At 47.4% G+C, this 27065-nt stretch overlaps 1 protein-coding gene across 10 annotated transcripts in view; it reads right to left on the reverse strand.

Annotated features, from left to right (window-relative positions):
* Positions 1 to 27065, reverse strand: part of SENP6 (SUMO specific peptidase 6) — a 914216-nt gene that overhangs the window by 597887 nt on the left and 289264 nt on the right. For all 10 annotated transcript variants that reach the window (XM_069235653.1, XM_069235659.1, XM_069235655.1 and 7 more), the window contains one exon: positions 13861 to 14123. In XM_069235653.1, the coding sequence (XP_069091754.1) occupies positions 13861 to 14123 (263 nt within the window). The remainder of the gene's footprint in view (positions 1 to 13860; positions 14124 to 27065) is intronic.

Below are 27065 nucleotides of genomic sequence, written 5' to 3' on the forward strand. Positions count from 1 at the left end.
TCCTCATTTATTGCCTGTGCGTATGTACAACAAATGCTTAACACTACTCCTTTGATAAGCCTACTGCTCGACCACACTACCACAAAATAGAGCATTAGTATTATCTCTTTTTGCCACTATCTTACCTCTAAGGGGAACCCTTGGACTCTGTGCATACTATTCCTTACTTTGAAATAGTGCATACAGAGCCAACTTCCTACATCCCCCCTGCTGGAACTGTAACACCTAGCAGTGAGCTTCAAAGGCTCAAGCTTCGTGTTACAATGCCCCAGGGCACCCCAGCTAGTGGAGATGCCCGCCCCCTGGACCCAGCCCCCACTTTTGGCGGCAAGTCCAGGAGAGATAATGAGAAAAACAAGGAGGAGTCACTGGCCAGTCAGGACAGCCCCTAAGGTGTCCTGAGCGGAGGTGACTCTGACTTTTAGAAATCCTCCATCTTGTAGAAGGAGGATTCCCCCAATAGGAATAGGGATGTGCCCCCCTCCCCTCAGGGAGGAGGCACAAAGAGGGTGTACCCACCCTCATGGACAGTAGCCATTGGCTACTGCCCTCCCAGACCTAAACACGCCCTTAAATTTAGTATTTAAGGGCTCCCCTGAACCTAAGAATTTAGATTCCTGCAACTTACCGAAGAAGAGGACTGCTGAGCTAAAAAACTCTGCAGAGAAGAAGACGACACCAACTGCTTTGGTCCCAGCCCTACCGGCTTGTCTCCCTCCTTCAGAAGAAAACTGCTCCAGCGACGCTTTCCCCGGGACCAGCGACCTCTGAATCCTCAGAGGACTGCCCTGCTTCCAAAAGACCAAGAAACTCCAGAGAACAGCGGCCCTGTTCAACAAAGACTGCAACTTTGTATCCAGAGGAGCAGGTTTAAAGACCCCTGCAATCCCCGCAAGAAGCGTGAGACTTGCAACACTGCATCCGGCGACCCCGACTCGACTGGTGGAGAAACAACACCTCAGGGAGGACCCTCCGGCGACTCCGAGACCGTGAGTAACCAAAGTTGTCCCCCCTGAGCCCGCACAGCGACGCCTGCAGAGGGAATCCCGAGGCTCCCCCTGACCGCGACTGCCTGCTTCCCAGATCCCGACGCCTGGAAAAGACCCTGCACCCGCAGCCCCCAGGACCTGAAGGATCGGAACTCCAGTGCAGGAGTGACCCCCAGGAGGCCCTCTCCCTTGCCCAGATGGTGGCTACCCCGAGGAGCCCCCCCCCCCCTTGCCTGCCTGCACCGCTGAAGAGACCCCTTGGTCTCCCATTGAACTCTATTCAAAACCGGACGCTTGTTTGCACACTGCACCCGGCCGCCCCCGTGCTGCTGAGGGTGTACTTTTTGTGTGGACTTGTGTCCCCCCGGTGCCCTACAAAACCCCCCTGGTCTGCCCTCCGAAGACGCGGGTACTTACCTGCTGCCAGACTGGAACCGGGGAACCCCCTTCTCCATTGAAGCCTATGTGTTTTGGGCACCACTTTGACCTCTGCACCTGACCGGCCCTGAGCTGCTGGTGTGGTGACTTTGGGGTTGCTCTGAACCCCCAACGGTGGGCTACCTTGGACCCCAATTTGAACCCCGTAGGTGGTTTACTTACCTGCAAGAACTAACAATAACTTACCTCCCCTAGGAACTGTGAAAATTGCACTGTGTCCACTTTTAAAATAGCTATATGTGTTTTATGTAAAAAGTATATATGCTATTGTGATTATTCAAAGTTCCTAAAGTACTTACCTGCAATACCTTTCAAATGAGATATTACATGTAGAACTTGAACCTGTGGTTCTTAAAATAAACTAAGAAAATATATTTTTCTATACAAAAACCTATTGGCTGGATTTGTCTCTGAGTGTGTGTTCCTCATTTATTGCCTGAGTGTATGTACAACAAATGCTTAACACTACTCCTTTGATAAGCCTACTGCTCGACCACACTACCACAAAATAGAGCATTAGTATTATCTCTTTTTGCCACTATCTTACCTCTAAGGGGAACCCTTGGACCCTGTGCATACTATTCCTTACTTTGAAATAGTGCATACAGAGCCACCTTCCTACACAGACCATGAAATCTCTACAGTTGCTCTTGGTAAAAGAAAAGCATCCAACTAAACTCTCCACCTAGTACAAAAGGCACTCCAGAATTGATTACTGTAGGAAGTTGGCTCTGTATGTGCTATTTCAAAGTAAGGAATAGCATGCACAGAGTCCAAGGGTTCCCCTTAGAGGTAAAATAGTGGTAAAAATAGATAATACTAATGCTCTATTTTGTGGTAGTGTGGTCGAGCAGTAGGCTTATCCAAGGAGTAGTGTTAAGCATTTGTTGTACATACACATAGACAATAAATGAGGTACACACACTCAGAGACAAATCCAGCCAATAGGTTTTTATATAGAAAAATATCTTTTCTTAGTTTATTTTAAGAACCACAGGTTCAAATTCTACATGTAATATCTCATTCGAAAGGTATTGCAGGTAAGTACTTTAGGAACTTCAAATCATCAAAATTGCATGTATACTTTTCAAGTTATTGACAAATAGCTGTTTTAAAAGTGGACACTTAGTGCAATTTTCACAGTTCCTAGGGGAGGTAAGTTTTGATTAGTTTTACCAGGTAAGTAAGACACTTACAGGGTTCAGTTCTTGGTCCAAGGTAGCCCACCGTTGGGGGTTCAGAGCAACCCCAAAGTCACCACACCAGCAGCTCAGGGCCGGTCAGGTGCAGAGTTCAAAGTGGTGCCCAAAACACATAGGCTAGAATGGAGAGAAGGGGGTGCCCCGGTTCCGGTCTGCTTGCAGGTAAGTACCCGCGTCTTCGGAGGGCAGACCAGGGGGGTTTTGTAGGGCACCGGGGGGGACACGAGTCCACACAGAAATTTCACCCTCAGCGGCGCGGGGGCGGCCGGGTGCAGTGTAGAAACAAGCGTCGGGTTCGCAATGTTAGTCTATGAGAGATCTCGGGATCTCTTCAGCGCTGCAGGCAGGCAAGGGGGGGGGTTCCTCGGGGAAACCTCCACTTGGGCAAGGGAGAGGGACTCCTGGGGGTCACTTCTCCAGTGAAAGTCCGGTCCTTCAGGTCCTGGGGGCTGCGGGTGCAGGGTCTCTCCCAGGCGTCGGGACTTTAGGTTCAAAGAGTCGCGGTCAGGGGAAGCCTCGGGATTCCCTCTGCAGGCGGCGTTGTGGGGGCTCAGGGGGGACAGGTTTTGGTACTCACAGTATCAGAGTAGTCCTGGGGTCCCTCCTGAGGTGTTGGATCGCCACCAGCCGAGTCGGGGTCGCCGGGTGCAGTGTTGCAAGTCTCACGCTTCTTGCGGGGAGCTTGCAGGGTTCTTTAAAGCTGCTGGAAACAAAGTTGCAGCTTTTCTTGGAGCAGGTCCGCTGTCCTCGGGAGTTTCTTGTCTTTTCGAAGCAGGGGCAGTCCTCAGAGGATGTCGAGGTCGCTGGTCCCTTCGGAAGGCGTTGCTGGAGCAGGATCTTTGGAAGGCAGGAGACAGGCCGGTGAGTTTCTGGAGCCAAGGCAGTTGTCGTCTTCTGGTCTTCCGCTGCAGGGGTTTTCAGCTGGGCAGTCCTTCTTCTTGTTGCAGGAATCTAATTTTCTAGGGTTCAGGGTAGCCCTTAAATACTAAATTTAAGGGCGTGTTTAGGTCTGGGGGGTTAGTAGCCAATGGCTACTAGCCCTGAGGGTGGGTACACCCTCTTTGTGCCTCCTCCCAAGGGGAGGGGGTCACAATCCTAACCCTATTGGGGGAATCCTCCATCTGCAAGATGGAGGATTTCTAAAAGTTAGAGTCACCTCAGCTCAGGACACCTTAGGGGCTGTCCTGACTGGCCAGTGACTCCTCCTTGTTTTTCTCATTATTTTCTCCGGCCTTGCCGCCAAAAGTGGGGCCTGGCCGGAGGGGGCGGGCAACTCCACTAGCTGGAGTGTCCTGCTGGGTTGGCACAAAGGAGGTGAGCCTTTGAGGCTCACCGCCAGGTGTGACAATTCCTGCCTGGGAGAGGTGTTAGCATCTCCACCCAGTGCAGGCTTTGTTACTGGCCTCAGAGTGACAAAGGCACTCTCCCCATGGGGCCAGCAACATGTCTCGGTTTGTGGCAGGCTGCTAGAACTAGTCAGCCTACACAGATAGTCGGTTAAGTTTCAGGGGGCACCTCTAAGGTGCCCTCTGTGGTGTATTTTACAATAAAATGTACACTGGCATCAGTGTGCATTTATTGTGCTGAGAAGTTTGATACCAAACTTCCCAGTTTTCAGTGTAGCCATTATGGCGCTGTGGAGTTCGTGTTTGACAGACTCCCAGACCATATACTCTTATGGCTACCCTGCACTTACAATGTCTAAGGTTTTGTTTAGACACTGTAGGGGTACCATGCTCATGCACTGGTACCCTCACCTATGGTATAGTGCACCCTGCCTTAGGGCTGTAAGGCCTGCTAGAGGGGTGTCTTACCTATACTGCATAGGCAGTGAGAGGCTGGCATGGCACCCTGAGGGGAGTGCCATGTCGACTTACTCGTTTTGTCCTCACTAGCACACACAAGCTGGTAAGCAGTGTGTCTGTGCTGAGTGAGAGGTCTCCAGGGTGGCATAAGACATGCTGCAGCCCTTAGAGACCTTCCTTGGCATCAGGGCCCTTGGTACTAGAAGTACCAGTTACAAGGGACTTATCTGGATGCCAGGGTCTGCCAATTGTGGATACAAAAGTACAGGTTAGGGAAAGAACACTGGTGCTGGGGCCTGGTTAGCAGGCCTCAGCACACTTTCAATTGTAAACATAGCATCAGCAAAGGCAAAAAGTCAGGGGGCAACCATGCCAAGGAGGCATTTCCTTACACAACCCCCCCCCAAACGAAAGAGGATGAGACTAACCTTTCCCAAGAGAGTCTTCATTTTCTAAGTGGAAGAACCTGGAAAGGCCATCTGCATTGGCATGGGCAGTCCCAGGTCTGTGTTCCACTATAAAGTCCATTCCCTGTAGGGAGATGGACCACCTCAACAGTTTAGGATTTTCACCTTTCATTTGCATCAGCCATTTGAGAGGTCTGTGGTCAGTTTGAACTAGGAAGTGAGTCCCAAAGAGGTATGGTCTCAGTTTCTTCAGGGACCAAACCACAGCAAAGGCCTCCCTCTCAATGGCACTCCAACGCTGCTCCCTGGGGAGTAACCTCCTGCTAATGAAAGCAACAGGCTGGTCAAGGCCATCATCGTTTGTTTGGGACAAAACTGCCCCTATCCCATGTTCAGAGGCATCAGTCTGCACAATGAACTGCTTAGAATAATCTGGAGCTTTGAGAACTGGTGCTGAGCACATTGCCTGTTTCAGGGTGTCAAAGGCCTGTTGGCAGTCCACAGTCCAGTTCACTTTCTTGGGCATTTTCTTGGAGGTGAGCTCAGTGAGGGCTGTCACAATGGATCCATATCCCTTCACAAACCTCCTGTAGTACCCAGTCAAGCCAAGGAATGCCCTGACTTGAGTCTGGGTTTTTGGAGCTACCCAGTCCAGAATAGTCTGGATCTTGGGTTGGAGTGGCTGAACTTGGCCTCCACCTACAAGGTGTCCCAAGTAAACCACAGTTCCCTGCCCTATCTGGCATTTGGATGCCTTGATAGAGAGGCCTGCAGATTGCAGAGCCTTCAAAACCTTCCTCAGGTGGACCAGGTGATCCTGCCAGGTGGAGCTAAAGACAGCAATATCATCAAGATAAGCTGTGCTAAAGGACTCCAAGCCAGCAAGGACTTGATTCACCAACCTTTGGAAGGTGGCAGGGGCATTCTTTAAACCAAAGGGCATAACAGTAAACTGATAATGCCCATCAGGTGTGGAGAATGCTGTCTTTTCTTTTGCTCCAGGTGCCATTTTTATTTGCCAGTACCCTGCTGTCAAGTCAAAGGTACTTAGGAATTTGGCAGCACCTAATTTATCAATGAGCTCATCAGCTCTTGGAATTGGATGAGCATCTGTCTTGGTGACAGAATTGAGCCCTCTGTAGTCCACACAAAACCTCATCTCTTTCTTTCCATCTGTGGTGTGAGGTTTGGGGACTAAGACCACTGGGCTAGCCCAGGGGCTGTCAGAGCGCTCAATGACTCCCAATTCCAGCATCTTGTGGACTTCCACCTTGATGCTTTCCTTAACATGGTCCGACTGTCTAAAGATTTTGTTCTTGACAGGCATGCTGTCTCCTGTGTCCACATCATGGGTACACAGGTGTGTCTGACCAGGGGTTAAGGAGAAGAGTTCAGGAAACTGTTGTAGGACTCTCCTACAATCAGCTTGCTGTTGGCCAGAGAGGGTGTCTGAGTAGATCACTCCATCTACTGTACCATCTTTTGGGTCTGATGACAGAAGATCAGGGAGAGGTTCACTCTCTGCCTCCTGATCCTCATCTGTTACCATCAACAGATTGACATCAGCCCTGTCGTGGAAGAGCTTAAGGCGGTTTACATGGATCACCCTTTTGGGGCTCCTGCTTGTGCCCAGGTCCACCAAGTAGGTGACCTGACTCTTCCTCTCTAGTACTGGGTAAGGGCCACTCCATTTGTCCTGGAGTGCCCTGGGAGCCACAGGCTCCAGAACCCAGACCTTCTGCCCTGGTTGGAACTCAACCAGTGCAGCCTTTTGGTCATACCAAAACTTCTGGAGCTGTTGGCTGGCCTCAAGGTTTTTGGTTGCCTTTTCCATGTACTCTGCCATTCTAGAGCGAAGGCCAAGTACATAGTCCACTATGTCCTGTTTAGGCTCATGGAGAGGTCTCTCCCAGCCTTCTTTAACAAGGGCAAGTGGTCCCCTTACAGGATGACCAAACAGAAGTTCAAAGGGTGAGAACCCTACTCCCTTCTGTGGTACCTCCCTGTAAGCGAAAAGCAGACATGGCAGGAGGACATCCCATCTCCTTTTGAGTTTTTCTGGGAGCCCCATGATCATGCCCTTTAATGTCTTGTTGAATCTCTCAACCAAGCCATTAGTTTGTGGATGGTATGGTGTAGTGAATTTATAAGTCACTCCACACTCATTCCACATGTGCTTTAGGTATGCTGACATGAAGTTGGTACCTCGGTCAGACACCACCTCCTTAGGGAAACCCACTCTGGTAAAGATACCAATGAGGGCCTTGGCTACTGCAGGGGCAGTAGTTGACCTAAGGGGAATAGCTTCAGGATACCTGGTAGCATGATCCACTACTACCAGGATATACATATTTCCTGAGGCTGTGGGAGGTTCCAGTGGACCAACTATGTCCACACCCACTCTTTCAAAGGGCACCCCCACCACTGGAAGTGGAATGAGGGGGGCCTTTGGATGCCCACCTGTCTTACCACTGGCTTGACAGGTGGGGCAGGAGAGGCAAAACTCCTTAACCATGCTGGACATATTGGGCCAGTAGAAGTGGTTGACTAACCTCTCCCACGTCTTGGTTTGTCCCAAATGTCCAGCAAGGGGAATGTCATGGGCCAATGTTAGGATGAACTCTCTGAACAGCTGAGGCACTACCACTCTCCTAGTGGCACCAGGTTTGGGGTCTCTGGCCTCAGTGTACAGGAGCCCATCTTCCCAATAGACCCTATGTGTTCCATTTTTCTTGCCTTTGGACTCTTCAGCAGCTTGCTGCCTAAGGCCTTCAAGAGAGGGACAGGTTTCTTGTCCCTTACACAGCTCTTCCCTTGAGGGTCCCCCTGGGCCTAAGAGCTCAACCTGATAAGGTTCAAGTTCCAAAGGCTCAGTTCCCTCAGAGGGCAGAACTTCTTCCTGAGAAGAGAGGTTCCCTTTCTTTTGCTGTGTTGCAGTTGGTTTCCCAACTGACTTTCCTGTTCTCTTGGTAGGCTGGGCCATTTTTCCAGACTCCAGCTCTACTTTTTCACCCTGTGCCTTGCATTGTGCTCTCGTTTTCACACACACCAGTTCAGGGATACCCAGCATGGCTGCATGGGTTTTTAGCTCTACCTCAGCCCATGCTGAGGACTCCAGGTCATTTCCAAGCAGACAGTCCACTGGGATATTTGAGGAGACCACCACCTGTTTCAGGCCATTGACCCCTCCCCATTCTAAAGTAACCATTGCCATGGGATGTACTTTTCTCTGATTGTCAGCGTTGGTGACTGTGTAAGTTTTTCCAGTCAGGTATTGGCCAGGGGAAACCAGTTTCTCTGTCACCATGGTGACACTGGCACCTGTATCCCTCAGGCCCTCTATTCTAGTCCCATTAATTAAGAGTTGCTGTCTGTATTTTTGCATGTTAGGCGGCCAGACAGCTAGTGTGGCTAAATCCACCCCACCCTCAGAAACTAGAGTAGCTTCAGTGTGGACCCTGATTTGCTCTGGGCACACTGTTGATCCCACTTGGAGACTAGCCATACCAGTGTTACCTGGATGGGAGTTTGGAGTGGAACCTTTCTTGGGACAGGCCTTGTCTCCAGTTTGGTGTCCATGCTGTTTACAGCTATGACACCAGGCCTTTTTGGGATCAAAGTTTTTACCCTTGTACCCATTGTTTTGTGAAGAGGCTCTGGGCCCACCCTCCTGTGCAGGTTTTTGGGGGCCTGTAGAAGACTCTTTACTATTTTTAGTTTTGGTTGTCTCATCACCCTTCTGCTGGGGAGTCTTTGTGACCCCTTTCTTTTGGTCACCCCCTGTTGAAGTCTTGGACACCCTTGTCTTGACCCAATGGTCCGCCTTCTTTCCCAATTCTTGGGGAGAAATTGGTCCTAGGTCTACCAGATGCTGATGCAGTTTATCATTGAAACAATTACTTAACAGGTGTTCTTTCACAAATAAATTGTACAGCCCATCATAATTACTTACACCACTGCCTTGAATCCAACCATCTAGTGTTTTCACTGAGTAGTCAACAAAGTCAACCCAGGTCTGGCTCGAGGATTTTTGAGCCCCCCTGAACCTAATCCTGTACTCCTCAGTGGAGAATCCAAAGCCCTCAATCAGGGTACCCTTCATGAGGTCATAAGATTCTGCATCTTGTCCAGAGAGTGTGAGGAGTCTATCCCTACACTTTCCTGTGAACATTTCCCAAAGGAGAGCACCCCAGTGAGATCTGTTCACTTTTCTGGTTACACAAGCCCTCTCAAAAGCTGTGAACCATTTGGTGATGTCATCACCATCTTCATATTTAGTTACAATCCCTTTGGGGATTTTCAACATGTCAGGAGAATCTCTGACCCTATTTATGTTGCTGCCACCATTGATGGGTCCTAGGCCCATCTCTTGTCTTTCCCTCTCTATGGCTAGGATCTGTCTTTCCAAAGCCAATCTTTTGGCCATCCTGGCTAACTGGATGTCCTCTTCACTGGAGTTATCCTCAGTGATTTCAGAGTTGTTGGTCCCTCCTGTGAGGGAACCAGCATCTCTGACTATTATTTGTGGAGTCAGGGCTTGAGAAGCCCTGCTCTCCCTAAGTAGGACTGGAGGGGGGGAATTTCCCTCCAAGTCACTATCTTCATCCTCTGAGTTGCCATCCTCAGAGGGGTTGGCCTTTTCAAACTCTGCCAAAAGCTCCTGGAGCTGTACTTTGGTAGGTTTGGGGCCCATTGCTATTTTCTTTAGTTTACAGAGTGACCTTAGCTCTCTCATCTGTAGATGGAGGTAAGGTGTGGTGTCGAGTTCCACCACATTCACATCTGTGCTAGACATTATGCTTCTAAAAGTTGGAATACTTTTTAAGAAACTAAAACTGGTTCTAGAATCTAATTCAAACTTTTACAAACTTTTAAACTCTAAAAGAAATGCTAAACAGGATCTAACACAAGGCCCTAGCAGGTCTTTTAAGAATTTAGAAAACTTTTCAAATTGCAAAAATCAATTTCTAATGACAATTTTGGAATTTGTCGTGTGATCAGGTATTGGCTGAGTAGTCCAGCAAATGCAAAGTCTTGTACCCCACCGCTGATCCACCAATGTAGGAAGTTGGCTCTGTATGTGCTATTTCAAAGTAAGGAATAGCATGCACAGAGTCCAAGGGTTCCCCTTAGAGGTAAAATAGTGGTAAAAATAGATAATACTAATGCTCTATTTTGTGGTAGTGTGGTCGAGCAGTAGGCTTATCCAAGGAGTAGTGTTAAGCATTTGTTGTACATACACATAGACAATAAATGAGGTACACACACTCAGAGACAAATCCAGCCAATAGGTTTTTATATAGAAAAATATCTTTTCTTAGTTTATTTTAAGAACCACAGGTTCAAATTCTACATGTAATATCTCATTCGAAAGGTATTGCAGGTAAGTACTTTAGGAACTTCAAATCATCAAAATTGCATGTATACTTTTCAAGTTATTGACAAATAGCTGTTTTAAAAGTGGACACTTAGTGCAATTTTCACAGTTCCTAGGGGAGGTAAGTTTTGATTAGTTTTACCAGGTAAGTAAGACACTTACAGGGTTCAGTTCTTGGTCCAAGGTAGCCCACCGTTGGGGGTTCAGAGCAACCCCAAAGTCACCACACCAGCAGCTCAGGGCCGGTCAGGTGCAGAGTTCAAAGTGGTGCCCAAAACACATAGGCTAGAATGGAGAGAAGGGGGTGCCCCGGTTCCGGTCTGCTTGCAGGTAAGTACCCGCGTCTTCGGAGGGCAGACCAGGGGGGTTTTGTAGGGCACCGGGGGGGACACGAGTCCACACAGAAATTTCACCCTCAGCGGCGCGGGGGCGGCCGGGTGCAGTGTAGAAACAAGCGTCGGGTTCGCAATGTTAGTCTATGAGAGATCTCGGGATCTCTTCAGCGCTGCAGGCAGGCAAGGGGGGGGTTCCTCGGGGAAACCTCCACTTGGGCAAGGGAGAGGGACTCCTGGGGGTCACTTCTCCAGTGAAAGTCCGGTCCTTCAGGTCCTGGGGGCTGCGGGTGCAGGGTCTCTCCCAGGCGTCGGGACTTTAGGTTCAAAGAGTCGCGGTCAGGGGAAGCCTCGGGATTCCCTCTGCAGGCGGCGTTGTGGGGGCTCAGGGGGGACAGGTTTTGGTACTCACAGTATCAGAGTAGTCCTGGGGTCCCTCCTGAGGTGTTGGATCGCCACCAGCCGAGTCGGGGTCGCCGGGTGCAGTGTTGCAAGTCTCACGCTTCTTGCGGGGAGCTTGCAGGGTTCTTTAAAGCTGCTGGAAACAAAGTTGCAGCTTTTCTTGGAGCAGGTCCGCTGTCCTCGGGAGTTTCTTGTCTTTTCGAAGCAGGGGCAGTCCTCAGAGGATGTCGAGGTCGCTGGTCCCTTCGGAAGGCGTTGCTGGAGCAGGATCTTTGGAAGGCAGGAGACAGGCCGGTGAGTTTCTGGAGCCAAGGCAGTTGTCGTCTTCTGGTCTTCCGCTGCAGGGGTTTTCAGCTGGGCAGTCCTTCTTCTTGTTGCAGGAATCTAATTTTCTAGGGTTCAGGGTAGCCCTTAAATACTAAATTTAAGGGCGTGTTTAGGTCTGGGGGGTTAGTAGCCAATGGCTACTAGCCCTGAGGGTGGGTACACCCTCTTTGTGCCTCCTCCCAAGGGGAGGGGGTCACAATCCTAACCCTATTGGGGGAATCCTCCATCTGCAAGATGGAGGATTTCTAAAAGTTAGAGTCACCTCAGCTCAGGACACCTTAGGGGCTGTCCTGACTGGCCAGTGACTCCTCCTTGTTTTTCTCATTATTTTCTCCGGCCTTGCCGCCAAAAGTGGGGCCTGGCCGGAGGGGGCGGGCAACTCCACTAGCTGGAGTGTCCTGCTGGGTTGGCACAAAGGAGGTGAGCCTTTGAGGCTCACCGCCAGGTGTGACAATTCCTGCCTGGGAGAGGTGTTAGCATCTCCACCCAGTGCAGGCTTTGTTACTGGCCTCAGAGTGACAAAGGCACTCTCCCCATGGGGCCAGCAACATGTCTCGGTTTGTGGCAGGCTGCTAGAACTAGTCAGCCTACACAGATAGTCGGTTAAGTTTCAGGGGGCACCTCTAAGGTGCCCTCTGTGGTGTATTTTACAATAAAATGTACACTGGCATCAGTGTGCATTTATTGTGCTGAGAAGTTTGATACCAAACTTCCCAGTTTTCAGTGTAGCCATTATGGCGCTGTGGAGTTCGTGTTTGACAGACTCCCAGACCATATACTCTTATGGCTACCCTGCACTTACAATGTCTAAGGTTTTGTTTAGACACTGTAGGGGTACCATGCTCATGCACTGGTACCCTCACCTATGGTATAGTGCACCCTGCCTTAGGGCTGTAAGGCCTGCTAGAGGGGTGTCTTACCTATACTGCATAGGCAGTGAGAGGCTGGCATGGCACCCTGAGGGGAGTGCCATGTCGACTTACTCGTTTTGTCCTCACTAGCACACACAAGCTGGTAAGCAGTGTGTCTGTGCTGAGTGAGAGGTCTCCAGGGTGGCATAAGACATGCTGCAGCCCTTAGAGACCTTCCTTGGCATCAGGGCCCTTGGTACTAGAAGTACCAGTTACAAGGGACTTATCTGGATGCCAGGGTCTGCCAATTGTGGATACAAAAGTACAGGTTAGGGAAAGAACACTGGTGCTGGGGCCTGGTTAGCAGGCCTCAGCACACTTTCAATTGTAAACATAGCATCAGCAAAGGCAAAAAGTCAGGGGGCAACCATGCCAAGGAGGCATTTCCTTACAATTACTGAGCTCTTGTATCCTCCAGTCACAAAACCAAGGACTGCTAATAGATGTCAACTTGACTACATACAGGTGATTTGGATTTCTATCTTTCACATGCAGCCTTCTCTCTGTCGAATTGCCCATCACAACATCGGAGACATTGTCAAGTTCTAAAAAAAAAAAACTTTAAAACTGATCTATTCTACTTGGCAGTTGAACACTTCAATCTATGTCAAGACACTCCTCTTAAGTTGGTCTTCCAAATCCTGACTATTCAGATGACTAAGATCGACATGCCCTATTTACCCTCAGCTCTTATAACTTTTCTTTAAAAGCTTTATCACTGTCAGGACTATATTCAATAGTAGATGTCGTCATAACACCCCATCACTATGCGAGAGGCTATATGCTTCTGCATTAGCATGTTTTTCAGAGTTCTATCCTGCTAATCTTTGTATGTACCCAAAGGGCTACCAGGCCATCGGAGGAGGAATAGTAGCTCTTTCTAAAACACCTAAATAAAAATATTATTAAGTACCCTCTTTGTAGAGTGGACCAAAAGCCTTTAGTTACAGAGCCTCAAGTAACAGGCAAAAAAGTAAACTAGAATAGCTCTGGGTTGTTAATTTTTTTTATGATGTCAAGAGGACATGTTCTTTCTTTATTCCCAAAAAACATGTGGGTGATCTAAAACAAAATATAAAAATAAAAAAAAAGAATCACAAGTGCATAAAGGTGGATATCAATCTACAGAAGATTTCATGATTTAAACATGGCTCTCTTCTTAATCACCAATCATAAAGATGCTGGCTGCATGATCATCACTCTAACAGATTGGATTAAAACGTAAGTGTATTAAGGTTAAGCTAGAAAACTATTCATTGTCGGTCACCCTTTACTTTTCTTAATTTCATGCCTTCTCCACTACAAACCAACCAATATTCACCCTGGATATAGTCAGCTACCATGCTAATACTCTTAACCATCTATTACAAAAAGTGGTGCTATATAAATATATATATAGTTACAACTAGTCAGTCGTTCAACATAACAGTATACAATACTACATATAATTTGCAAATAAGTAAATAGATGCATTTATGTAATATTCTTAATTATCATAATCTGCTTTATGGCAAAACAAACAGCTATGTTTGGACCAATAGAAACTACACCCTCATTAAAATGCAACTCATAAGTCTAAGAGGGGTCAATAAAGACATTTTCTGACATGCTTCTGCACCTGCTTTAAGTAATTCAAAATCACAGGAGACCTCTACAGTGAGAGCCCATACTTGGTCTTTCATCCGTGCCTTCCTTGGTAGTGGGACTGTACTTTCGGCATCTCTCGCTACATTACTGCTTAGCCTTTCTTCAACTTTGCTATTATTTTCTTTGAATGCTGCTTCTACTTTTCCGGAAGACGGAGCTGGGGAGCTGCATGCAGAATCAGCAGGGCGCGGAGATGTATTTTCAACTCTGCTGGTACTGGAAGCAATGGAGTCCTCTTCATCATCCTCCTCCTCCTCCTCATCATCATCATCACTTGACAACACAACTAAAATGAAAATGTTTGACACTTAAGGCATGAAAACTCAGGCTTACATTTACGAAAGAAAAATATGGTCATCCCGCAGAAAGTTTAAATATTAGGATAAATATTGTGTTGCAGATTGTTATACAAACCAGAAGTAAAGCTTGTTAAACCTGTTAAGTAATGAATATCTTGAATGCAATTTTGTTTGCAGCAGTTCTGCATAACTGCGCTCCCATAGAAACCACAACAAGCATTATCATAATTTAGCCAGGACCATCCAACTGGACTTCTACAACTGAATATATGGGAGTCATTACTGGCAGAGTTAGATCCAGCAAACAAGCGTATGAATTCATCATCATCACAAAACTTTATTTCGATCAATCAAGATCATAAAATCAGATATACAACAGTTTCCAAAGTACAAAACATTACACAATTATGTCTCAATTTAACAGAGAATTACTAAATAAATTCCTCAATTACAGTACAAATTCATCTGCTAACCGCGAATGGGTCCATAAGTATGGGGATTAAATGCCCAATAAGTTGTGAAAAGCAGCTATGAGCCATAAGGTTTTCAAGTGCAATAGTTTGTTTGGTTAGTGCAAATATTAAGCATCATGGTTGTAGGAAGCTGGCTCTGTATATACTATTTCAAAGTAAGAAATAGTGTGCACAGAGTCAAAGGGTTCCCCTTAGAGGTAAAATAGTGGCAAAAGTAGATAATTCTAATGCTCTATTTTGTGGTAGTGTGGTTGAGCAGTAGGCTTATCAGAGAGTAGTGTTAAGCATTTGTTGTGCCCACGCAGGCAATAAATGAGGAACACACACTCAAAGACTTACTCCAGGCCAATAGGTTTTTATATTGAAAATGAAAATGTCACTTACCCAGTGTACATCTGTTCGTGGCATTAGTCGCTGCAGATTCACATGTTTGGCACAGTCCGCTGCCTGGTGTTGGGCTCGGAGTATTACAAGTTGTTTTTCTTCGAAGAAGTCTTTTTGGTCACGGGACCGAAGGACTCCTCCCTCTTTGGCTCCATTGCGCATGGGCGTCGACTCCATCTTAGATTGTTTTCCCCGCAGAGGGTGAGGATGGAGTTGTTTGGTATAAATAGTGCCCATGCAATGGAGTGAATATGTATGTATGATAAGAGTTTCTAATAATTATTTACAAATGTTCAGATGTTTAAGGTTTATGATCTACTTCTAAACGGCTACAGGCTTCCCGGGGAGGTGGGAGGGTACATGTGAATCTGCAGCGACTAATGCCACGAACAGATGTACACTGGGTAAGTGACATTTTCAGTTCGATGGCATATGTTGCTGCAGATACACATGTTTGGCATAGACTATAAAGCAGTTACCTCCCCTAAAAGTGGTGGTTTAGCCTGTAGGAGTTGAAGTAGTTTGGAATAATGTTCTTAGTACAGCTTGGCCCACTGTAGCTTGTTGTGCATTTAGTACGTCTACACAGTAGTGTTTAGTAAACGTATGAGGCGTAGACCAGGTTGCAGCCTTACATATTTCGCTCATAGGAATGTTTCCTAGAAAGGCCATTGTAGCACCTTTCTTTCTGGTTGAGTGTGCCTTTGGTGTAATAGGCAATTCTCTTTTGGCTTTAAGATAGCATGTTTGAATGCATCTGACTATCCATCTAGCAATGCCTTGTTTAGAGATTGGATTTCCTATGTGTGGTTTTTGAAAAGCTATGAACAGTTGTTTTGTTTTCCTGATTAGCTTTGTTCTGTCAATGTAATACATTAGTGCTCTTTTGATGTCTAATGTATGTAGTGCCCTTTCAGCCACAGAATTTGGTTGTGGGAAGAACACTGGCAATTCTACTGTTTGATTTAAATGGAATGGTGAGATTACTTTTGGCAGAAATTTTGGATTTGTTCTTAGAACTATTTTATTGTTGTGTATTTGAATAAATGGTTCTTGTATGGTAAATGCCTGTATTTCACTTACTCTTCTGAGGGATGTGATTGCAATGAGAAATGCGACCTTCCAGGTTAGATATTGCATTTCACAGGAATGCATGGGTTCGAAAGGGGGACCCATGAGTCTTGTTAAGACGATGTTAAGATTCCATGAAGGAACTGGTGGTGTTCTTGGTGGTATAATTCTTTTTAGCCCTTCCATGAATGCTTTAATAACTGGTATTCTAAATAGAGACGATGAATGAGTAGTTTGTAGGTAAGCAGATATAGCTGCGAGGTGTATTTTTATAGATGAAAAAGCGAGATTTGCTTTTTGCAAATGTAGTAAGTATCCTACTATGTCTTTAGTAGAGGCATGTACTGGTTGTATTTGATTGGCATGGCAGTAGTAAACAAATCTTTTCCACTTAGATGCATAGCAGTGTCTAGTGGAAGGTTTTCTAGCTTGTTTTATGACCTCCATGCATTCTTGTGTGAGGTCCAAGTGTCCGAATTCTAGGATTTCAGGAGCCAAATTGCCAGATTCAATGATGCTGGGTTTGGATGTCTGATCTGTTGTTTGTGTTGTGTTAACAGATCTGGCCTGTTGGGTAGTTTGACATGCGGTACTAGTGAAAGGTCTAGTAGAGTTGTATACCAAGGTTGTCTTGCCCATGTGGGTGCTATCAGTATGAGTTTGAGTTGGTTTTGACTTAACTTGTTTACTAGATATGGAAGGAGAGGGAGAGGGGGAAAAGCGTACGCAAATATCCCTGACCAATTCATCCATAGAGCATTGCCTTGTGATTCGCGGTGTGGGTACCTGGATGCGAAGTTTTGGCATTTTGAGTTTTCTCTTGTTGCGAACAAATCTATGTGGGGTGTTCCCCAAATTTGAAAGTACTTGTTCAGAACTTGGGGGTGAATTTCCCATTCGTGGACTTGTTGGTGGTCTCGCGAAAGGTTGTCTGCTAGTTGGTTTTGTATTCCTGGAATAAATTGTGCTATTAGGCGAATGTTGTTGTGAATCGCCCACTGCCAAATTTTTTGTGTTAGGAGGCACAATTGTGTTGAGTGTGTTCCTCCTTGTTTGTTTAGATAATACATTGTTGTCATGTTGTCTGTTTTGACAAGAATGTATTTGTGTGTTATTATGGGTTGGAAGGCTTTTAACGCTAGAAATACTGCCAACAGTTCTAGGTAATTGATATGAAATTTTGTTTCGTGTATATCCCATTGTCCTTGAATGCTGTGGTGATTGAGGTGTGCTCCCCACCCTGTCATGGAAGCATCTGTTGTTATAACGTATTGAGGCACTGGGTCCTGAAATGTCCGCCCTTTGTTTAAATTTTTGCTGTTCCACCATAGAAGCGAGAGGTATGTTTGGCGGTCTACCAACACCAGATTTTGAAGTTGACCCTGTGCCTGTGACCATTGTGATGCTAGACACTGTTGTAAGGGTCGCATGTGTAGTCTTGCGTTTGGGACAATGGCTATGCATGATGACATCATGCCTAGAAGTTTTAGCGCAAATTTTGCTTGTATCTTTTGGTTTGGAAACATAGCACTTATTAGCTTGTGGAATGCCTGCACTCTTTGTGGACTTGGAGTGGCAATTCCTTTTGATGCGTTGATGGTTGCTCCTAGATATTGTTGTGTTTGACACGGTTCTAGGTGTGATTTTGTGTAGTTGATGGAAAACCCCAGTTTGTGAAGGGTTTGTATGACAAAGGTGGTGTCGTTTGCGCATTTTTTTACTGTGTTGGTTTTGATTAGCCAGTCGTCTAGGTAAGGGAACACATGTATCTGTTGTCTCCTGATGTGTGCTGCTACTACTGCTAGACATTTTGTGAACACTCTTGGTGCAGTTGTTATTCCGAATGGCAACACCTTGAATTGGTAATGTATTCCTTTGAATACGAACCGTAGGTACTTTCTGTGAGAAGGGTGTATTGGTATATGAAAGTACGCATCCTTTAGGTCTAATGTGGTCATGTAATCTTGCTGTTTGAGCAGTGGAATGATGTCTTGTAGTGTGACCATGTGAAAATGGTCCGATATGATGTAGGTATTTAGTGTCCTGAGATCTAATATTGGTCTCAATGTTTCGTCTCTTTTTGGAATTAGAAAGTACAGGGAGTAAACTCCTGTGTTTTTTTGTTGTACTGGTACTAATTCTATTGCATCCTTTTGCAGTAGTGCTTGAACTTCTAGTCCTAAAAGTTCTAAATGATGTTGTGACATTTTGCGTGTTTTGGGGGGGATGTTTGGTGGGAAGTTGTGGAATTCTATGCAATAGCCATGTTGGATTATTGCTAATACCCAATTGTCTGTTGTAATCTGTTGCCAAGATTGGTAGAATTGGCTTAGTCTTCCCCCCACTGGTGTTGAGTGAAGGGGTTGCGTGACTTGAAAGTCACTGTTTAGGTGGAGGTGTTTTTGGAGTCTGGAATCTTCCCCTACTCCTTGGGAATTGACCCCCCCGATATCCCCTGAAACCTCCCCTTTGGAAGGAACCCTGATATGGTGTGGTTCTTGATTGTTGGCTGGTGGTGTCTGTGGGTTGGCCACGAAACCCCCCTCTAAATGGAGTTTTTCTGAAAGAGCCTCTGCTCTGCGGGGAGTAGAGTGCGCCCATGGCTTTGGCCGTGTCTGTGTCCTTTTTAAGTTTTTCAATGGCTGTATCCACTTCCGAGCCAAACAGTTGTTTCTCGTTGAAGGGCATATTAAGGACAGCCTGCTGGATTTCAGGTTTGAAGCCTGAAGTGCGTAGCCAAGCGTGTCTCCTTATGGTGACAGCAGTGTTGACTGTTCTTGCTGCAGTATCGGCTGCGTCTAGTGAAGAGCGGATTTGATTGTTTGAGATCGTTTGTCCCTCTTCCACTATTTGCTGCGCCCTTTTTTGGTATTCCTGGGGAAGATGGTCTACGAGAAGTTGCATCTCGTCCCAGTGTGCGCGGTCATATCTGGCCAGCAGCGCTTGTGAATTTGCGATGCGCCACTGGTTGGCTGCCTGTGACGCCACTCTTTTCCCTGCCGCGTTAAATTTTCGGCTTTCTTTGTCCGGAGGTGGGGCGTCGCCAGATGTATGTGAATTTGCTCTTTTGCGAGCTGCCCCTACTACCACAGAGTCGGGTGGTAACTGCGAAGTAATAAACACTGGGTCTGTGGGTGGTGGTTTGTATTTCTTATCCACCCTTGGGGTGATGGCTCTTGATTTTACGGGCTCCTCAAAAATTTGTTTTGCGTGCCGTAACATCCCTGGTAGCATTGGGAGACATTGATATTGGCTATGTGTAGCCGAGAGGGTGTTAAATAAGAAATCATCCTCTATAGGATCGGAATGCAGTTGGACATTGTGGAAGTCTGCAGCCCTAGCCACCAGTTGCGAGTATGAGGTACTGTCCTCTGGCGGTGACGGCTTTGTGGGGTATGACTCGGGATCATTGTCCGGCACTGGGGTGTCATACAGGTCCCAAGCGTCTTGATCCTGATCGTCATGACTTATGGTAGTTTGCGCTGGTGAGTGCATTTGTGGCGGTGTTTGTGCCGGCGATGCCTGTGGAGGAGAGGGCGGAGGCGTGACTTTTTTAACCACTTTGGCTTGTGGTTGTGTGTCATCCTTTGGAAGTCCGATCCTTCTTTTCCTCATGATTGGGGGAAGGGTTGATATCTTCCCTGTATCTTGCTGGATGCACAGTCTCTTTTGTGTGTAGTCCGATTCTACACTTTGGAGCTCTTGTCCAAATTTGTGCATTTGGCCACTTAGTCCTTGTTCCTCTGAGTAGGATGAAGGTGTGGTATTTTTCGGCGCCGAGAGAGAATCTTTTTTCGGTTTCGGCACCGACAGAATTTTTGTTCCTTTCGGCATGGATTCTCGGTGCCGATGTTTTTCGGTGCCGGTATCTTGTTTTTGTCTCTCGGAGCCGCTTTCTCGGCTCCGAGGTTGCTCCATGGCGGTCCCTCGACCGGAGTCGGGTGTCTTCGCTATGGGCGTGCCCTTTTTCGGCCCCTTCGACGGGTCGCCTGATTTATGGGTCGAGCCATGGCCTGTTGGCAGTGGCGTCCCCTGGGCTTTCGGTTTGTCGATGGATTTACTTTTCGACGTCTTACTCACAGTTTGTTGCTGTTGTTCGACGTCGGAGTCTCCGGATTCTGATTCCGGAACCGAGAATGTTTCCTCTTCGTCGTCGAAACGTTGTTTTGTCGACGTGGACGCCATTTGGTGACGCCTGGCTCTTCGGTCCCGGAGTGTTTTTCTGGACCGGAAGGCTCGACAGGCTTCACAGGTATCCTCCTTGTGCTCGGGGGACAAGCACAAGTTACAGACCAAGTGCTGATCTGTATAAGGATACTTACTGTGACATTTTGGGCAGAAACGAAACGGGGTCCGTTCCATCGGCTTCGATGTCGCACGCGGTCGGGCCGACCAGGCCCCGATGGGGGATCGAAAGTGCCCCAAAGTCTTCCGATGATCGGTGTCGATGTACCTAACTATCCCGATACCGAACGGAACAATACCGACGCTTTCTTCCGAGATTCTGACTAACTTTCCGAACCGAAACACGGAGCGAAAAGGAATACGTCCGAACCCGACAGCGGAAAAAAACAATCTAAGATGGAGTCGACGCCCATGCGCAATGGAGCCAAAGAGGGAGGAGTCCTTCGGTCCCGTGACCAAAAAGACTTCTTCGAAGAAAAACAACTTGTAATACTCCGAGCCCAACACCAGGCAGCGGACTGTGCCAAACATGTGTATCTGCAGCAACATATGCCATCGAACATATATTTTCTTAGTTTATTTTAAGAACCACAGGTTCAAGATTCACAGTTAATACTTTAAATGTAAGGTACTTCACTTTAGGAACTTTGAATGTAAACAATATCATGTACAGTCTTTGTAAAAATGGCAGTAAGCTATTTTCAAAGTGGACAGTGCAAAAATCAACAGTTCCTGGGGAGGTAAGTAAAGGTTAGATTAGGAGGTAAGTAAAACACTTACAAGTCTCAGTTCTGGGGCATAGGCAGCCCACCGTTAGGGGTTCAAGGCAACCTCAGTTACCACACCAGTAGCTCAAGGCCGGTCAGGTGCAGAGGTCAAAGAGGTGCCCAAAACGCATAGGTGCCTATGGAGAACAGGGGTGCTCCGGTTCCAGTCTGCCAGCAGGTAAATACCTGCGTCCTCGGGGTGCAGACCAGGGGGGTTTTGTAGAGCACAGGGGGGGACACAAGTAGGGACACAAAACACACCCTCAGCGGCAAAGGGGCGGCGGGTGCAGTGGGCAAAGCAGGTGTCAGGTTTTGGATAGGTTTCAATGGAGGGATCCGGGGTCACTCTAGCGGTGCAGGCAGACACGGGGGGCTTCTCGGGATAGCCACCACCTGGGCAAGGCAGAGGATCGCCTGGGGGTCACTCCTGCGTCGAAGTTCAGGTCCTTCAGGTCCTGGGGGCTGCGGGTGCAGTGTTGGTTCCAGGCGTCGGGTCCCTTGTTACAGGCAGGCGTGGTCAGGGGGAGCCTCTGGATTCTCTCTGCAGGCGTCGCTGTGGGGGCTCAGGGTGGTCGTCTCTGGTTACTCATAGGCTCGCAGTCACCGGGGAGTCCTCCCTGTGGTGTTGGTTTTCTGCAGGTCGAGCCTGGGGCTTCGGACGCAGAGTGTAGAGTCTTACGCTTCCAGCGGGAAATGTGAAGTCTTTGGAAGTTGCTTCTTTGTTGCAAAGAAGTAGCTGGTTTTGAACAGGGCCGCTGTTCACTGGAGATTCTTGGTCCTGTAGTCCAGGGCAGTCCTCTGAGGCTTCAGAGGTCGCTGGTCCCTGTCAGATGCATCACTGGAGCAGGTGTCCGAAGTTGGAGACAGGGCGGTAGGGCTGAGGCCAAAGCAGCTGTCGTCGTCTTCTTTCTTCAGGTTGCAGGAATCTAGTTTCCTAGGTTCTGGGGTGCTCCTAAATACTCTATTTAGGGGTGTGTTTAGGTCTGGAAGGGCAGTAGCCAATGGCTACTGTCCTTGGGGGTGGCTACACCCTCTTTGTGCCTCCTCCATGTGGGGAGGGGGGCACATCCCTAATCCTATTGGGGGAATGCTACAATCTCAAGATGGAGGATTTCTCAAGGTAGGGGGTCACCTCAGCTCAGGACACCTTAGGGGCTTGTCCTGACTGGTGGGTGACTCCTTGTTTTTCTCATTATCTCCTCCAGCCTTGCTGCCAAAAGTGGGGGCAGTGGCCGGAGGGGCGGGCATCTCCACTAGCTGGGATGCCCTGGGGTTCTGTAACAAAAGGGGTGAGCCTTTGAGGCTCACCGCCAGGTGTTACAGTTCCTGCAGGGGGAGATGAGAAGCACCTCCACCCAGTAAAGGCTTTGTTCCTGGCCACAGAGTGACAAAGGCACTCTCCTCCGCCCCAGCAACACATCGGTATAATCTTTAAAATACCCAGGACTATCAATATAATATGAGGTACGTGTATGTGTATTTCTTGCTGATGGTAGTTTCTAGTTTTGACATATTCCTGCCTGTTTATCTCATGGCATTTATATGTCATAGTTAGATAATTTTTGAACTCAACATTTTGACATTACGCTCTACTCTGTCGTCATTTTCAAATTAATGTATTCTTTTCTCTATGTATATTTAGACCAGAGTGGGTCACTCAAGCCTGATGTTTTCCCCGATGGGGCCCATCCTTTAGTATATGGCGGGTAAGCATTGTGGCGCTTCTGCCATGTTGTTTTCTTTGTCACTGACTTTCTTTTGGCACATGTCACCAAAGAGATTTTTCACGAGTTTGTGGCTTCAAAACTGAGGACACACTGGATATCTGATCCAAAGAATTTCTTTGATGATTGTTTTTTTCTTCTATATTTCAGGTTCCTGTCAATCAGATATTCCCTTTTATGGGTCTCTAATTGTTTAGTGATTAGGTACGTGTCATGGTCCTGATGAATCGCACTAGATCACTTTTGACTAACTAGCGAGAAACATGTTGACCTATCATTCGAAGCAACACAGGGGATCCTGTGTCTACTTACACTATACTCCCAATTGAGAGACTTAGTGATTACTATTTATAATTTTTTGTTCTGCTGGGGAGTTTATACATCGTTTTATTATCTCCCCCCATGCTGTTTTTAATCATGTCAGAGGTTTTAGTATCCCAATAAATTGCATTTTACCTCTAGTCATTTTTAACTACCTCTATACCAATCCTAGATTAGTTTTTTTGACCGGTTGTTCATCATTTGCAAAAGATCTCCGGCAAAGAGCCCCCACGCAGGGCCCGTCAGGCATTGCAGTGCCAGCCTGACGAGGAGCATAGCCCTATGATGAAGCATGTCACCGGAAGGTGAGTAAGGGCTCTTGCTTCAAACCAATTGGTTTTCCAGCAATCTGAATATAGTACAATCATTTTGAAAGAAACACTTTTTTGAAACTGTGTATATATTTTTTTGATTTGATTACTATTGGGAGTCATATACACAGGACCAGGAGTTTGTTCTCCGAACCTCCCGCACGTGCCCCTCCTTTCTGTTTGATGATTTAGCGCAGCCTTTGAGCTGCGGGCGTTTTTTGTTCACTCCGATAAATGATATCTGGTGGTGAACATGTCAGACTTACAAGGTCTTAGTTTTGATGACAACATGGTGCAAGCCATTCTACAGACCCCATCCATTTTAGGAGATGAGAGCAGTGGTCCTTCCAATGGTTCCAAGGAAGACTGGACTAAGTTGTCTGCTTTGAAGAAAGAACTAATCAAGACCGTTTTCCATGCACAATAATGATGGAATCCATAAGGGCTAACATCTCACCAAATGGTCTGATTGTTACAAATGTCCCCAGAATTGTTCTACAAGACTTACAATTCCGACTAGATTGGTCACAGATCTCATGGAAATGCACTCGGGACTGGTTGGTTTTGATTATAAATACTTCGAAACGTCTGGCTGATTCTATCACCATCCAGATCTCTATTATTGAGGCGTCCATGAAAACCATGGTCCAACTCTCCCTGTTTAAATCTTGTTTAGCTAAAATTAACTTGGAACTTAATGAGACCAAAGAATACCTTACACTACAGAAAGAAGTAAAGAGATTTAGTAGAGAAAAAGTCTATCCCTACACGAAAGATGACTACCAATGTGAAGGAGCCCCTGAGACTTCAGATGATTCCGAAGTTCCACAACTGAGACCCCGGACATCTCATTACAGCTCTAGCTCAGACGATTGGAGTAGCGACGAGGGACAGAGAACGAGTCAGAATCGTTATGTTCCCCCCACGCATTTCAACCCTCCATTCCCATACCAACAGGTTCCTCCTTGGCAACAAATCCCTATACCTTTTTTTCCAACCACAGCCACAGTGCAATTTCAATCCTTTTTTAGGAAGAGGCCGGGGCAGAGGCAGAGGCAGAAACAGAAGAAGAGGCAGAAACGTTCACTGGGCACAGGAGGAACCCCAAATGGTCACCAGGAGCCGCAGTGTGACAACACAAAAGAAACCCTAGTTGTCAATCTCTCTAGTATTTCTCTTACACCACCAGAGACGGCAGTTCTAGAAAAAGGTTTAGGCTTTGTACCAACCACCAAGGAGGATCAGTTCCGACTGAATTGTGAAATGACAGCCTTATTCCGGAAGATCTGGTTACACTTTTTCTTCAAAGACCGTCCCCTGGCAGATCTGAGAGGTGATACCAATCTAAGAAACCCCTCTACCTGCATGCCTTCCCCTCACTTCGGTCCCTATAGAAGTACTTACCTTTGAGAAGGCAATGCGCCATGAAGTCCAACTCCTGGAACCTCTCCATCCATTTCAGAATATCTCAAACCTGGAACGGACAGCGATCCATTCCCTATCCCACAATTTGGACATCACCACTAAACCCGCAGATAAAGGAGGTGCGATTGTGGTTCTTAATACAACCAACTATAGACAAGAATGCCTCAGACTGCTCAGCGATGGAACCTATTACAAACATATATCGATTGATCCTACAGCACGTTTACAACGCATGATTCGTGGGATGCTAACTGAAGCAGAATCAGCTGGTTGGATCACCCAACATGAAGCAGTGTTCCTGGATGAAAAAACATACCATGGTACCCTATTTCTACTGTCTCCCTAAGATACACAAAGGCACTCCTCCACCTGGTCGCCCTATAGTGTCTGGGATAGGATCTCTTCTAGAACCATTGTAGGAAGTTGGCTCTGTATGCACTATTTCAAAGTAAGGAATAGTATGCACAGAGTCCAAGGGTTCCCCTTAGAGGTAAGATAGTGGCAAAAAGAGATAATACTAATGCTCTATTTTGTGGTAGTGTGGTCGAGCAGTAGGCTTATCAAAGGAGTAGTGTTAAGCATTTGTTGTACATACACACAGGCAATAAATGAGGAACACACACTCGGAGACAAATCCAGCCAATAGGTTTTGTTATAGAAAAATATATTTTCTTAGTTTATTTTAAGAACCACAGGTTCAAATTCTACATGTAATATCTCATTTGAAAGGTATTGAAGTTAAGTACTTTAGGAACTTTGAATAATCACAATAGCATATATACTTTTTACATAAAACACATTTAGCTGTTTTAAATGTGGACAGTGCAATTTTCACAGTTCCTAGGGGAGGTAAAGTAATGTTAGTTTTTGCAGGTAAGTAAACCACCTACGGGGTTAAGATTGGGGTCCAAGGTAGCCCACCGTTGGGGGTTCAGAGCAACCCCAAAGTCACCACACCAGCAGCTCAGGGCCGGTCAGGTGCAGAGTTCAAAGTGGTGCCCAAAACGCATAGGCTTCAATGGAGAGAAAGGGGTGCCCCGGTTCCGGTCTGCCAGCAGGTAAGTACCCGCGTCTTCGGAGGGCAGACCAGGGGGGTTTTGTAGGGCACCGGGGGGGACACAAGTCCACACAAAAAGTACACCCTCAGCAGTGCGGGGGCGGCCGGGTGCAGTGTGCAAACAAGTGTTGGGTTTCCAATGGGAGTCAATGGGAGACCAAGGGGTCTCTTCAGCGGTGCAGGCAGGCAAGGGGGGGCTCCTCGGGGTAGCCACCACCTGGGCAAGGGAGAGGGCCTTCTGGGGGTCATTCCTGCACTGGAGTTCCGATCCTTCAGGTCCTGGGGGCTGCGGGTGCAGGGTCTTTTCCAGGCGTCGGGATTTCAGAGTCAGGCAGTCGCGGTCAGGGGGAGCCTCGGGATTCCCTCTGCAGGCGTCTCTGTGGGGGCTCAGGGGGGACAACTTTGGTTACTCATGGTCTCGGAGTCGCCGGGGGGTCCTCCCTGATGTGTTGTTTCTTCACCAGTCGAGTCGGGGTCGCCGGGTGCAGTGTTGCAAGTCTCACGCTTCTTGCGGGGATTGCAGGGGTCTTTAAATCTGCTCCTCTGGATACAAAGTTGCAGTCTTTGTTGAACAGAGCCGCTGTTCTCGGGAGTTTCTTGGTCTCTTCGAAGCAGGGCAGTCCTCTCAGGATTCGGAGGTCGCTGGTCCCAGGGAAAGCGTTGCTGGAGCAGTTTTCTTTTGAAGGCAGGAGACAGGCAGGTAGGACTGGGGCCAAAGCAGTTGGTGTCTTCTTTCTTCTTCTGCAGGGGTTTTTCAGCTCAGCAGTCCTCTTCTTCGGTAAGTTGCAGGAATCTAAATTCTTAGGTTCAGGGAAGCCCTTAAATACTAAATTTAAGGGCGTGTTTAGGTCTGGGGGGTTAGTAGCCAATGGCTATTAGCCCTGAGGGTGGGTACACCCTCTTTGTGCCTCCTCCCAAGGGGAGGGGGTCACATTCCTATCCCTATTAGGGGAATCCTCCATCTGCAAGATGGAGGATTTCTAAAAGTTAGAGTCACTTCAGCTCAGGACACCTTAGGGGCTGTCCTGACTGGCCAGTGACTCCTCCTTGTTATTCTCATTATTTCCTCCGGCCTTGCCGCCAAAAGTGGGGCCGTGACCGGAGGGGGCGGGCAACTCCACTAGCTGGAGTGCCCTGTGGTGCTGGAACAAAGGGGGTGAGCCTTTGAGGCTCACCGCCAGGTGTTACAGCTCCTGCCTGGGGGAGGTGAT

Source organism: Pleurodeles waltl, chromosome 5 (assembly GCF_031143425.1).
Source record: "Pleurodeles waltl isolate 20211129_DDA chromosome 5, aPleWal1.hap1.20221129, whole genome shotgun sequence".
NCBI lineage: Eukaryota > Metazoa > Chordata > Amphibia > Caudata > Salamandridae > Pleurodeles > Pleurodeles waltl.